The 13,979-nt window shown below is 33.7% G+C and overlaps 1 protein-coding gene across 2 annotated transcripts in view; it reads left to right on the forward strand.

Moving 5' to 3' along the window:
- The window catches only part of ABCD2 (ATP binding cassette subfamily D member 2), a 68,112-nt gene that overhangs the window by 18,718 nt on the left and 35,415 nt on the right, over positions 1 to 13,979 (forward strand). For both annotated transcript variants that reach the window (XM_072798343.1, XM_072798344.1), the window contains 4 exons: positions 86 to 207; positions 3,659 to 3,827; positions 4,468 to 4,562; positions 9,025 to 9,170. In XM_072798343.1, coding sequence (XP_072654444.1) covers positions 86 to 207; positions 3,659 to 3,827; positions 4,468 to 4,562; positions 9,025 to 9,170 — 532 coding nt within the window. The remainder of the gene's footprint in view (positions 1 to 85; positions 208 to 3,658; positions 3,828 to 4,467; positions 4,563 to 9,024; positions 9,171 to 13,979) is intronic.

Genomic DNA, 13,979 nt, shown 5'->3' on the forward strand with positions numbered 1-13,979 from the left:
AGATGGTTTCTTTAGCTGCAATTTCATTTGTAAAAACAAAACAATTACGTGAAAAAAACTCAATAATTTTGTAATTTGCTTTTAGATCTAGAGGATGGCCAAAAACAAGCTATGGTTAGTGAACGGACAGAAGCCTTTACCACTGCTCGAAACTTATTGGCCTCTGGAGCTGATGCTATTGAAAGGATTATGTCATCATACAAAGAGGTACTGGGCATTCTTATCAGATTGATTAAAATAAAATATATGAAAATCAAGAAAAATGTAAATTATCAGATATACTTAGCATTTTATTTTTATTTTTTTTTTAATTTTTATTTATTTATGATAGTCACAGAGAGAGAGAGAGAGAGAGGCAGAGACATAGGCAGAGGGAGAAGCAGGCTCCATGCACCGGGAGCCTGATGTGGGATTTGATCCCGGGTCTCCAGGATCGCGCCCTGGGCCAAAGGCAGGCGCCAAACCGCTGCGCCACCCAGGGATCCCTACTTAGCATTTTAGAAACATATCTTTTCTCTACTAAAAATTACTAAGAGTATAATCAATATAAAGGACAGCAACTCCCAAGTGTATTGCTGCTAACACTCTGTAGTTTTTACACTCTTAATTGTAACTCCTCTTTTTCTGTCTGTAGTATAACATATTTGTTTTTAAACTAAAAAAAAAAAAAAAGTCTATTAAGTATGGATTCTGGAAACAGAGCACCTAAATTTAAGATCTTGCTCCAGTATTTACAAAGTATGTGAACTTGATCAAGTTCCTTGACTGTTTCCTTATCTGTAAAGTAGAGATAATAGCATTACTTGGTAGGATTGATGTGAGTTAATACACCTAGAATATTTCAAACAACACATGTGGGGCACCTGGATGGCTCAGTGGTTGAGTATCTGCCTTTGGCTCAGGTCCTGATCCTGAGGTCCAGGGATTAAGTCCCATATCAGGCTCCCCACAGGAAGCTGCTTCTCCCTCTGCCTATGTCTCTGCCTCTCTCTCTCTGTCTCTCATGAATAGATAAATAAATAAAATCTCTTTTAAAAATGAAAATAAAATTAAAAATAAACACATGTTTAGGGACTCAGTAACTGCTAGCCAATAATATTATTTATATACCTTGCAAACTTTTACTCATCCTTCATGACAAGTCAAGCCTCACTGACCACATATAAAACTGTCTTGTGATTCTACTTTATTCTCCCCTTCCCTGCAATGTCTGGGGCTTCCTTCTCTGTGTTCTGGTGCTTTACCATGTTATAATTTAACATTTCTTCACTAGATCCTGAGTGGAAAGCAGCAACGATTTACTTATCTTTGCATTTATAATATTCATTTTAATGCTTGGAATATTGTATGTGGTCAAGAAATATTTGCTGAAAAAATGGTAATAAGACTGGCAGATATCACAGGATTAAAATCAGAAATTATTTATTTCAGATACATGATATTCCCATGGCCAGTCATTTTCAGCATTAATTGCTCTTGTGGCTTTTGTCATAATATGAATCACCAGAGCATCCTTATAAATTCATCTGCCAATTAAATCAGCTTTAAATAGACCATATAAAAGAGTAACAAAGTTTAACTGTTTAAAACTTAACTGTTTCCTTATCTGTAAACAAACAAAGTTTGTGATTTGCTGATTAAGTTTTCAGTCTCATTCAGTAATTGATTTATTGAATTGGGTTTTGTTTCTTTTTAAAGTAAAACCAATTTTTTAGGACCAAAATAACTCCATTTAAAATTTTTTGTTCAGGGGTATTTGGGTGGTTTAGTTGGTTAAGCGGCTGTTGGTTTTGGCTCAGGTCATGATTTCGAGGTCCTTGGGATCAAACTCCGTTTGGGGCTCCATGCTCAACTGAGGAGTCAGTTTGGGGATTCTCAATCTCCCTCTGTCCCTTCCTCTGCCCCTGTTCGTGCTGTCTCTCTTTCTCACTCTCTCTCTAAATCTTTTTAAAAATTTTCAAATAGTAATTTTGATAATCTGGAGGTACAGTTTTGGGGATAGGTTTTTTTGATGTAATAAATCTCTTCTTAAAATTAAATGACAAATCAAAATTTAATCCATCTCATATTAAAATAGTTTGCTATCTAAAGTCGCAGAAAGTATATTGCCTAGTTTTTCTACATTGTATCCAATACAGGAAATAGTTGCATTTTGCTTTATCTCCCTAAATGTGCTTGGGATCAGAGAATGCTCAGTTCTAAAGAATCTTATTACCGCTGTGACAACACATGAAAGCACCTTGCCTTCTCTCTTCTCTCTGCTAGTTCCAAGGGAACAAGATTCCTTTTTAGAATAAGAGTCCGAGGACAAACTCCCTGCCATGTATCCCAAAGTAATTCGTCCACAGTCAAGTTCTCAGTTTTTTTCAGATGCCCTGCTCACTCCACCCTGCATCCTAGTGTATTAACTCATGACCTCCTGCCTTTCTTTAACTGACCCATACATTTAGTTTCAGATTTTTTTCTCTAGGCAGATAAATATATTTACCCTAGTTTTTTTGAATCTGTATTTTGTTAGTTCTTAGCCCTGTTTTCCTCCCCTTGGGAACTCAATAGATTCTTCAAGATAACATTTTAGAAATTACCCCTTAAATAGTTATAACATTAACATGTAGAGATGCAGTGGAGACATGTAGTAGAAGGCTTTTGATAGAAGCATCTACTCATTTATGGCTTATGTTTTGCACGCACATAGATCTTACACAATGTCAGCATTGTTTTATTCCACAGTTTAATAGTGACCATGCCTTGCTTATTGGTACCAATTTCCTAATAAATATTCCTATAAGGGAATGGTTTTTGTGCTTTCCTTTTCACTGAGAAAGATGGTCTTGACAGGAGATGAGACACCTTTCACGTTACCCTGTTAACAAGGTGTTCTTTTAATAGAAAGACAGCAGGAGATTCAACCTAAATTGGGCTACTGGAAGAATAAGAGCAAGACACCATTCTATTGAGTTTTGTGGATTAAAGCAGAGATTTATCTCATTTTATAATCTCACCTACAATAAAAGTCATATCATGTAAATTATGGTTGGCTTGAAAAGAAGTGGAATTCTGGGATTTAGACTGAAAAGGATTTGAAGCTTTTCTCTGAGCTCACTCCCAATATTATATCCTCTGACAGGTGTTTCCTTTGGTACGTAAAGCTTAGGACCCTATTTTGACAAACAATCTGACTCAGAAACATTCATTTTACAATAAGGAAAAAAAACATATTTTTCTTTTATTTAAAATATTTTATTTTAAATTGAAAAAAGATACTAAAAAAAGGATCATTATGACCTTAAGCTTTTCACAAAATTTCTAATTTTCTGGGAATGAAATTTGTGCTGTAAATGGAGCCAAATCAGAAATTTGACTGAAAGATCTTTAAGCATTCTTTACAATGTAAAATCTGTATGTTGTATTTTGAACCCTGACTTGAATGAATAATTTTTTACAGGTTTTGTAATTCCAATCAAACTTATATTGACACCTTGCTATGTTGCTCCCTTGGTAAGCCTTTTACTGTTACTTTTTACAGTTATCAGATGTATTTTTTTTCATGTGTAATAAAATAGGATCTTTAAATCAAGGAACTAAGACGATTGCGTATCTTTTTAAAAGTCTATCTTGAGTACATTAACTCTATTTTACCTCTCTGTGTTGCTTTTAGATCACAGAATTAGCAGGCTATACGGCTCGAGTATATAATATGTTCTGGGTCTTTGATGAAGTAAAAAGAGGCATTTATAAGAGAGCTGCTGTCATGCAAGAGTCTGAAAGCCATAGCAAGAATGGAGCTAACATAGATTTACCCCTCACTGACACGTTGGAAATCAAAGGTATTAAATCAAATGTTTTATATTTTCCTATATTTAAATGTTTGCTTTATCAACAGAACCAAAAATTTCCACAAGATAGCTTTTAACAGTTACAAAGAACCAATATTGGCTTTTTAAAACAGTTATTCCTAAAGTTAACATCACAATGTAAGGAGTGGTGACTAACGTTACCATAAAAAAATTATGCAACTTGTCTTTAGGACAAATTTCTAGCATTATTTTTAGAAACTGCACATATGGCAGAATGAATTGTTTGCTTTTAGAATTCAAATACAGAATTAGAGCTAACATCTTATTGTTCTTCATTATTCTGTTTTTAAACTTGAGTTTGATTATCACATCTTTAAAAATTGTACTATGCCTTGTCTTAATTCCCTTTTTGCAGCACTGTATTTTTTCTGTAGGAAAGGTCAATTTAGTGAAATAAGTAATTGTAAAGAATATGGCTGAGTTATATGAGACAGAGCTTATCTCATTATCCTCTCATTATGACACTGACATTAGATTACTGTAAAATCATATTTCTGAGACAGTTTCCAAATATATGTGTCAGAATGCCCACATTTACATTAAAGTTTGCTTTAGATGTAGATGAAACTTGTAATAGCTTTTATAATTTAAACTATTCCTCAACTTTTAGGAAGAGTTATTGATGTGGATCATGGAATTATTTGTGAAAATGTTCCCATAATTACACCAACCGGAGAAGTGGTGGCTTCCAGGCTAAACTTCAAAGTAAGATGATATTCAAGAATCTTCTGATTGTTGCCATCACACTAATACAAAACAACTCAGAATTCATGTCCTTTATGTTAAATACTTGGAGGAGCATATGGAAAGGAGGGGAAATCAAGAAAGGTATGCATAGTGGCTCAATTACAGAAGCAGTTACTTCCTCAGAAAGCAGAGAAAGAGAAATTTGATTTCTACTGCTTTTTTTTGCCAGATTGAAAATCAGAATTTCTCAGTGCACTGAGGGTCTATACAAGGTAACTTTTGGGAACAATAGAAAAATTTCTCAGAAATTAATATCTGGAAATAAATTTTAATTTTTTCCTTATAGGGATTATTCAAAGCACGCAAGTCTATGTTGTAATATACTTACTAAAACATAAGGAAAGAGGTCCTTAGCAAGTTTACTTCTGTTATTGTATATTCTTTCTCTAAATTTAATTTATATTTCCAATAATCACATCTTCCATTTGGAAAAAAATAAAGGATTCATGGATTGGAATTTAGTTTTTAATTTTGTTGAGAGTAAGAGGTATTTGTTATTTATTGTTCTATGTCTTGATAATAAAAACCAAGATGTAAAAATTGCTTAATAAACCTAAGGCCCTAATTTAAAGCATTGTAAAACTTCAACATACATTTTGCAATTCAAGTACGTAACAATTTGCTGATAAGCATTAATGACTATAATGCAGGCATCTAATTGTAGTTGAAACAAAGACATAATTGGACTTGGTAACAGAATTAAAACATGACAATACATGTACTCATGATTTTAGTATGGAATTCAGTGTCTAGGTTTAATTATTGAAGGTGCGTTTTCAAATGACTAAGGGTTCTGGAAGATGATAAGTACTGAACAATGGGAAAATTCTGTGTTAATAAATTTGAGAGGGGCACCTGGTGTGGCTCAGTTAGTTAAGCATTTGCCTTCGGCTCAGGTCATGAACCAAGGGTGGTGGGATCAAGCCTGGCATCAGGCTCCCTGCTCAGCAAGGAGTCTGCTTCTCCCTCTCCCTTTGCCCCTCCACCCTGCTCCTTCCCTCTCTCTCTCACTTGCTTTCTCTCTGTCAAATAAATAAATAAAATCTTATACAATAAATAAATAAATTGTAAATATAAGAGAAATTGTGTTTTAACTACAATTTGGCTAGGCTTTATTTTTCCATTTATAGACCTACAGAGTGATTTAATTATTTGGATGTGGTAATGAGTACCTATTAGGTGTTAATGATGCACCATAATCTTCAGTAGATTTGAAAGAAGACATTTGAAGAGGCATACATGGAATGTTTAATTACCCACTAATAGTTTAGCAATTTTTAATTTATGACTTTTTATATAGAATTTGTCAGGTTAGGTTTTAAATATCAATTCTTATTGCTCCATATACTAAATAGAGTAAGAGTCATTGAATTCTGTTACCTACTAACTACATTATTATAGATACATCACACTCTTTCTGTGAAAAAATTCAAGGTTAATTTTTTTTTATAAAAAATGAATCTTAAAATATTTAATCCAATGGAAATGTCATGAATTTTGAGGTTCTACAAAGATACATGTTAACATAGTACACTTTATGATAATTGGTATTTTTCTGGCTCCGAGAGTTTTATTTAAAGTGTCAGGTCCCTAAAATTTAATAAAAGTTCTGTTTCCTCTGTATGCATTGACAAACAGATTTCTAGATGAAAACCTTCTCACCCTTTTGTAGACATTGTGGAATTAAAAAGTTGGAGAAGTGGGACACCTGGGTGGCTCAACAGTTGAGCCTCTGCCTTCGGCTCAGGGTGTGATCCGGGGGTCCGGGATCGAGTCTCGCATCAGGCTCCATACGAGGAGCCTGCTTCTCCCTCTGCCTGTGTCTCTGCCCCTTTATCTCCGTCTCTCATGAATAAATAAATAAATCTTTAAAAAAAAAAAAACTGGAGGGACACCTGGGTGACTTGGTGATTGAGCATCTGCCTTCAGCCCAGGTCGTGATCCTGGAGTCCCAGGATCAAGTCCCACATCAGGCTCCCTGCGTGGAGCCTGCTTCTCCCTCTACCTGTGTCTCTGCCTCTCTCTCTGTGTCTCTCATGATAAATAAAATCTTTTTAAAAATAATAAAACTGGACTAGAAAATCCAATGAATGGGGGAATTATTTTTGCTTCACTCTTGGTGTTTACTAAACATAAGAAAACTTATGCCACTAAAATAATACGAATGTAGAAAAGGCTTCTATTATGACTTAACATGTGTTAAATTTCTGAGAATTCCTAATAGAGAATGATGCTATTAAAATATTTTGTGAATATGCCTCTTGCCATGGCACATACCTTTAAAAAAATCATTTGGGAAGTATTTATGCTTCTACAAAATTAAACTTCCTTAACTCTCTCCCGAGTGAAAGAGCACAGCCAATCACAAAATTAATTCCTTTGGGGGCTCTTCCCAGGATTTTCTTTGAACTTTATCAAAATAGCTTTTCAGTTTGGCTACAATTAGGGAGGAAAAAAAGATCTACAGTAAAAATTTTATTTTTTAAGTTTTTAAAAAAGATTGTATTTATTTACTTGTCAGAGAGACAGCACGTAGCTGGGTGGGAGGTGCAGAGGGAGAAGAAGAAGCAGGCTCCCCACTGAACAAGGAGTCCTAAGTGGACTCAACCCCAAGACCCTGGGGATCATGACCTAAGCTGAAGGCAGACATTTAACCAATTGAGCCACCCAGGCGCCCCTAGTAAAGTGGTTAGACTCAGTCTCACTCCTGTCTTATGTCCTTGTGGCAGCTGCTTCTAGTACCTAAAAATGCTCTTCCTCCTCCTGTTTTTCCCCTGTCACCCAGGCTCAGGTGAAATACCTCCTCAAAAAGGATTTTCCTGACCACCCAATCAAAAAAAGTGCTCCTCACTCCCGCCACTGCCTCCAATCCCACAATACACCATCTTTCCCAAACACATCCTTCTTCTTTTGTTATAATATCATTTACCACCACCTCATCTTTTGTTCACAACTTTATTGCCATCTTTCCCATTAGAATAAGCTCCATGAGAACAGAGACTTTGTGTTAGGTAGCCCTGTATCCCTTGTGCCTAGAAGAATGTCTGGCACATGGTAACTATTCAATTGGTGTTTACTGAGGAAATGTCTAATTATTTAGACAGAATATACATCTGAACCATTTTTGCTTTATGTATACTTATTATATACATTCCTAGTTCCTTTATCTTAACCCTGTTCCAACTCTTCTCTTTTTCTTCCCTTCCTCCCTCTCTCCACCACCTTCTTTGAACAAAAAGATTTCAGTGTGCATTAGACACAATGTGTAGACATGGAATTGACCCCTTATACTGACATAATCCAAGTAATATAATGTTTTTCATCTTTGAATTTTCAATATAATATATTTTATATCATTAATACTTAGATACCTGCATCCATATATACAAAGCTTTATCTACAAGCATCTGTAGGTTTTGGCCTCTCATACTTTGATGCTATATTCACTTTTTTTTTTATATTCACTTTTTAATCACCATTATAAAATATTGTTTGTTCTTAGAAATGTTAAATCTGTTCTTGGAGCAAATTTTTAAATTCTACTCGTTTTCCTTGTTCATTCCAATACTCTTTAAGTATCAAACCAAGATAACTACCTGATCCTATTGGGTGGAATGGGAACTCATGAAATTTAACTGTTTAAATTTAAATGACAAAAAAGATGGAAGATTCTAAAGAGAAGCATCCACTTGATAATGGATAAATAACTTGTGATATATATATATTTTATATATAAATACATATATATGATATGTGTGTGTGTGTATATATATATGTTTTAATTCATTCCTAGACATGAGACTAAATTATAATCCTCTTTCTTTCCTCTGTCTTGGTTTGGTAAATGTATTTTTTCCATCTATGAATAAAACAGAATTAGAATCATTTCATCTCTACGATTATGGGGTTTTGTGATTGTGTAACATTTCAGACTGCTGAAGTATAAAATTAAACTACCCGGCTGGATCTTAGCATTGCTTAGTAGCTAATAAATCCAGTTGACAAATACAACAAAGTTGTATTTGAATTCAATATAAACTTAACCAAATATTAATATAAATAAAGTAAAATTTAATGTATTTTAATTAAAAATTGTAAACGTTCTTATTTCCCATGTGGCTGTGTTTACACATATGTATCTAGAATGTGATGACAAAACCTCAATTGAAATTTTAGAAAGGAGTGCTCATTCCAAGAAGATCCATTTCCTTTGGAGTTGGATTATTTTATCATGCTTTTAGCTTTAGAGCATAGTCAAAAGCCAGATTTGATGTTCTCAGCCTGACATATTTTTTTTGAATCCTTGCCTATCCTGGGGTTATCATATATTTGAAAGTTTTTAAAAAATGAACACTTTTAAATGCTGCCAAATGAAATCATTTTTAAATGTTGCAGTTTGTAATTTTATTTCTTACTTTAGGTACAAGAAGGAATGCATCTTTTGATAACTGGTCCCAATGGTTGTGGAAAAAGTTCTCTCTTCAGAATTTTAAGTGGGCTCTGGCCTGTGTATGAAGGAGTCCTCTATAAACCACCTCCTCAACATATGTTCTATATTCCACAAAGGTAGGTACATATTTTATATCCCAAGAAAATTTCACTTTGCTTTTGAATTATCTTGATTCTTTAGTCTCCTCAATTTATAATCTTTAAGCATGTTTTCATTGAAAGAAACTATTAAGGAAATAAAAATTCAGTTATCCAAAAAGTTTTAATATCACTTTGATTATTAGAATTTCTAAGACAATACCACTTCTTTTTATTTTCACATCTATATAGAAATAATGAGCACTCAAAGACTATAAATGCTAATCTCAAGGAATGGCAGCCAGGTCAAAAGAGTAATTTGATTGCTGGAGATGTAGATTATCTCTTCTAACAGACAAAATTATACTTAGATAACATACTAATCTCTTCATCAATCTGTATATGTTCTAAAATTATTCAAGAGCCTCCATAAAATAGTCTTTATTACAGCTATGCTATATTATTTTTTATGCTATATTATTAATGATATGAAACTACCTTAATTTTAAAAATTATGCTAAGAATGAGTGTAAAGTAAGCATAGAAATATTTTAAAGGAATATTGTTTCTTCTGAAGTCTTTAGCCATCTTTCCTTGTAACAATTTAGAAACATCTAAATACAAAGTTATACTTGAGGATTTGGAATATTTATTGTGGGTGAAAGAAAATGAAATTTGAGGAAGAGACACACACTGATGCTCATCTTTTCCATCTGCTATCACCCTGAGTTAGGCAGACATCACAGAGCACTCCTACTGTATTAGAAGACTATTCTGTGTAACCTAATAGAGCACTTAGACTGGAAGTACAGAACCAGGACAAATATAAAAGTTATATCAAGTTTGGTACAATCACATGTCTCTCTTGCCCCTTTCCTTTTGTCAAAAAATGCTTGTATCATCCTGCCCACTGGTCTAATTTTTACGCCACGTTGTAGTTAGGCATATGAGGTTTTGTTGGAGTTCTTTGCTTTAAAATAAGATTTATGGGGATCCCTGGGTGGCGCAGTGGTTTGGCGCCTGCCTTTGGCCCAGGGCACGATCCTGGAGACCCGGGATCGAATCCCATGTCGGGCTCCCGGTGCATGGAGCCTGCTTCTCCCTCTGCCTGTGTCTCTGCCTCTCTCTCTCTCTCTCTCTCTCTCTCTCTGTGACCATCATAAATAAATAAAAATTAAAACAAATAAATAAAATAAGATTTATGTTAGTAGTAGGAAGCTACTTGAAGTATAGAAGAATGAAGAACTGCAATAAAAAAATGTTGGATGTGAGCAGTGTCATGAATTCTTATATAAGTTTAACATAAAATAGATAACATTTTGTGACACCAGAATCATTGTCTCTTCCTCTATATGCTTTAAAGTCTTTTGGGAAACCTTCTGAATCTGACAACTAAATCATCCTGCCAAAGTTTAAGTTTCAGACATTAATGTGTTAAATACACTGATTTTAAGGTTTTTTTATTTAGATTATAAGGCATAGAGTCATGAGGAAAATATTCCATTATAGAATCTACTCTCAATTCAAATAAACTTGTATATATATAAATTTTATATTTTTAGCTATTTTAGATTTCGTATATAATACAAAAGATACAATTTTTTAATATAGCTGTGACCTGAGCAATATAAGACATTTCCAAGGCATAGAAAAGTGCATAATCCAGCAAAATCATCCTTCAGGAATTAAGGAGAAATAAAGACTTTCGTAGACAAACATAAGCTGAGAGAATCCATTGACACTAGACCTGCCTTACGAGAAATGCTGAAAGGAGTTTTTGACATTGAAATGAGGCTAACTAGTAACATGAAAATATACAACACCAGTAAATGTAAATATATAGTCAAATTCAGAATTCTAATATGATGATGTATTAAACGTGTTCATATTAGTATAAAGGACAGAGTATTAAAAGTAACTATAACCTGTATAATTTGTTAATATACGTAAGTTGTGATATTAAAAACATAAAAGAGGGAGAGTACAAGAGTAGAGTTTTTGTAGCAGATGATATGATTTTACATTTAGAAAATCCTGAAAACACTACCAAAACATTCAGAACAAATCAGTGGATTCAATAAAATTGTTAGATACAAATTCAATGTATGGAAATCAACTGTGTTTCTTTTTTTTTTTTTTTAATTTTACTTATTTATTCACAAGAGACACAGAGAGAGGCAGAGACACAGGCAGAGGGAGAAGCAGGCTCCATGCAGGGAGCCTAATGTGGGACCCAATCCTGGGTCTCCATCCAGGATCACACCCTGGGCTGAAGGCAGCGCTAAACCACTGAGCCACCTGGGCTGCCCTCAACTGTGTTTCTGTAACTAACAAACTATCTGAAAAAGAAATAAAAAAATCTCAGTTACAGTAGCATGGAAAACAATAAAATACTTGGTAATAAATTTGACCAAGAGGGTGAAAGATCTGTATACTAAAAACTATAAGACTTTGATGAAAGAAACTGAAGAAGACACAAAAGAATGGAAAGTTATCCAGGTTCATGGATCAGAAGAATTAATATTGCTAGAATGTCTATACTATCCAAAGCCATCTATAGATTCAATGCAATTCCTGTCAAAATCCCAATGGCATTTTCCATAGAAATAGAAAAAAAAAAACTATCCCAGAAATTGTGTGGAGCCATAAAAAGTCCTGAATAGCCTAAGCAATCCTGAGAAAGAACAAAGTTGGAGGCATTACACTTCTGATTGCAACTATATTACAAACTTGTAGTCATCAAAACAGTATGATGCTGGCATAAAAATATAGACCAATGGAATAGAATCAAGGGCCCAGAAATAGGGGTGCCTGAGTGGTTCAGTCAGTTAAGCATCCAAGTCTTGATTTCAGCTTAGGTCATCATCTCAAGATTGTGAGCTCAAGCCTTGCATCTGGCTCCATGTCCAGCATGGAGCCTGCTTACGATTCTCTCTCTCCCTCTGCCCCTCTGCCCTCTCATGTGTGCTTTCTCTCTCAAAACAAAACAAAACAAAAAGCCCAAAGGAACCCAGAAATGAACCCATGCATATGGTCAACTAATATTTGACAAGGGAACCAAGACAACACAAACAAGGAAGGGTAGTCTTTTTAATAAATGTTTTTGGAATAACCAGATGAACACATGCAGAAAAATGAAATTGGAACCCTATCTTACAATATTCACAAAAATAAACTTGAAATGGATTGGAAACTTGAATGTAAGACCTGAAACTATAAAGCTCCTAGAAGAAAATAGGGGAAAAGCTCCTTGGTGTTGGTCTGGAGATGATTTTTTGGTTATAATACCTAAAGTACAAGCAACAAAAGCAAAAGTCAGCAGGTGGGACTACATCAACATATAGAAGAGGAGAAAATATTTGCAAATCTTGTATCTGATAAGGGTTTGATATCCAAAAAATATAAAGAACACATACAACTAACTAGCAAAAAATAATCAAACAATCTGATTTAAATAAAAATGGGCAGAGGAATTGAATAGACATTTTTGAATAGACAAATGGGCAAAATGTACATGAACATACTAATCCTTAAGAAAATGGAAACCAAAACCACAATGAGATATCATCTAACAGCTGTTAGAATGACTGTTATCAAAAATACAAGAAATAACAAGTATTGGCAAGGATGTAGAGAAAAAAGGATCTTTGTGCACTATTGGTTGGAATATAAGTTGGTTCAACCACTATGGAAAACAGTATGGAGGCTCCTCAAAAAATTTAAAATAGAACTATCATACGATCCAGCAACACCACTATGGTTATCTATGTCTAAAGGAAATGAAAACAAGATGATAAAGAGAAATCTGTAGTCCCATATTTGTTGCAGCATTATTTGAAATAGCCAAAATGTGGAAACAACCTCAGGGTCCATCGACAGTTGAATTGAAAGAAAAGATGTGCTTTATATATACAATGGAAACTTCAACCAAGAGAACATGTGACAACCTGAATAGACCTTGAGGACATTATACTAAATGAAATAATTTAGACAAAGAAAGACAAATACTTTATGATAGCACCTACATGTGGAATCAAAAAAAAAAATTTACAGAAAAGAGAATAGATTTATGCTTACCAGGATCTGGAGTGTAGAAGAAATGGGTAGATGTTGGTCTGGAATACAAAATTCTAGTCAGAAGATGAATAAATTGTGGTAATCTAATGCACAGCATTGTGGTTACAGTTAACAATAACCTATTATATACTTGGAAGTTGTTGAGAGAGTAAGTCTAAAATGTTCCCACCACAATAAAGTAATGATAATTATGTGAGGTGATAGGGTCAGCAGGTAACACTTCAGTGATAATCATTTTGCTATATATATCAAATCAACATGTTGTATACCTTAAACTTATACAATGTTATATGTTAATTATGTCCCAATAAAGCTGAAAAAAAAACAAGAAAAAAACACCACTGAGCTGTACACATAAAAATGGTAAAGATGGCAAATTTTATATTTTGTGTATTTTACCAGATTTTTTAAAAGCAGGAAAAAAAAGAAAATACATAAATTCCAGTGTTTGCCCTCAGAGAGACCTGTGTTATTTTGCAACAAATATAAATCACTGGGAAACTTTTTCTTAGTTATGAAATTTACTGTTGCCTAAGCAAAAGGCCAAATGCAACTTAGTTAAGGAGAAATGAGAATGAAAACTATTTTTTAAGGCTAAAGTGTTTTAAAATAATTATTATTAAAAGTCATTTTATCTTGATTATATAGCTTCTAGAAACATGAAAATTCATATTTATGTTTAAATTTTTATAAGACCAGTATCTTGCAAAAAAAACATAAAATTTAAATGTATATGTAAACCAAGAAGATATAATAAATGTAGTATTTACT

Source organism: Canis lupus, chromosome 25 (genome assembly GCF_048164855.1).
Source record: "Canis lupus baileyi chromosome 25, mCanLup2.hap1, whole genome shotgun sequence".
Taxonomy (NCBI): Eukaryota; Metazoa; Chordata; class Mammalia; order Carnivora; family Canidae; genus Canis; species Canis lupus.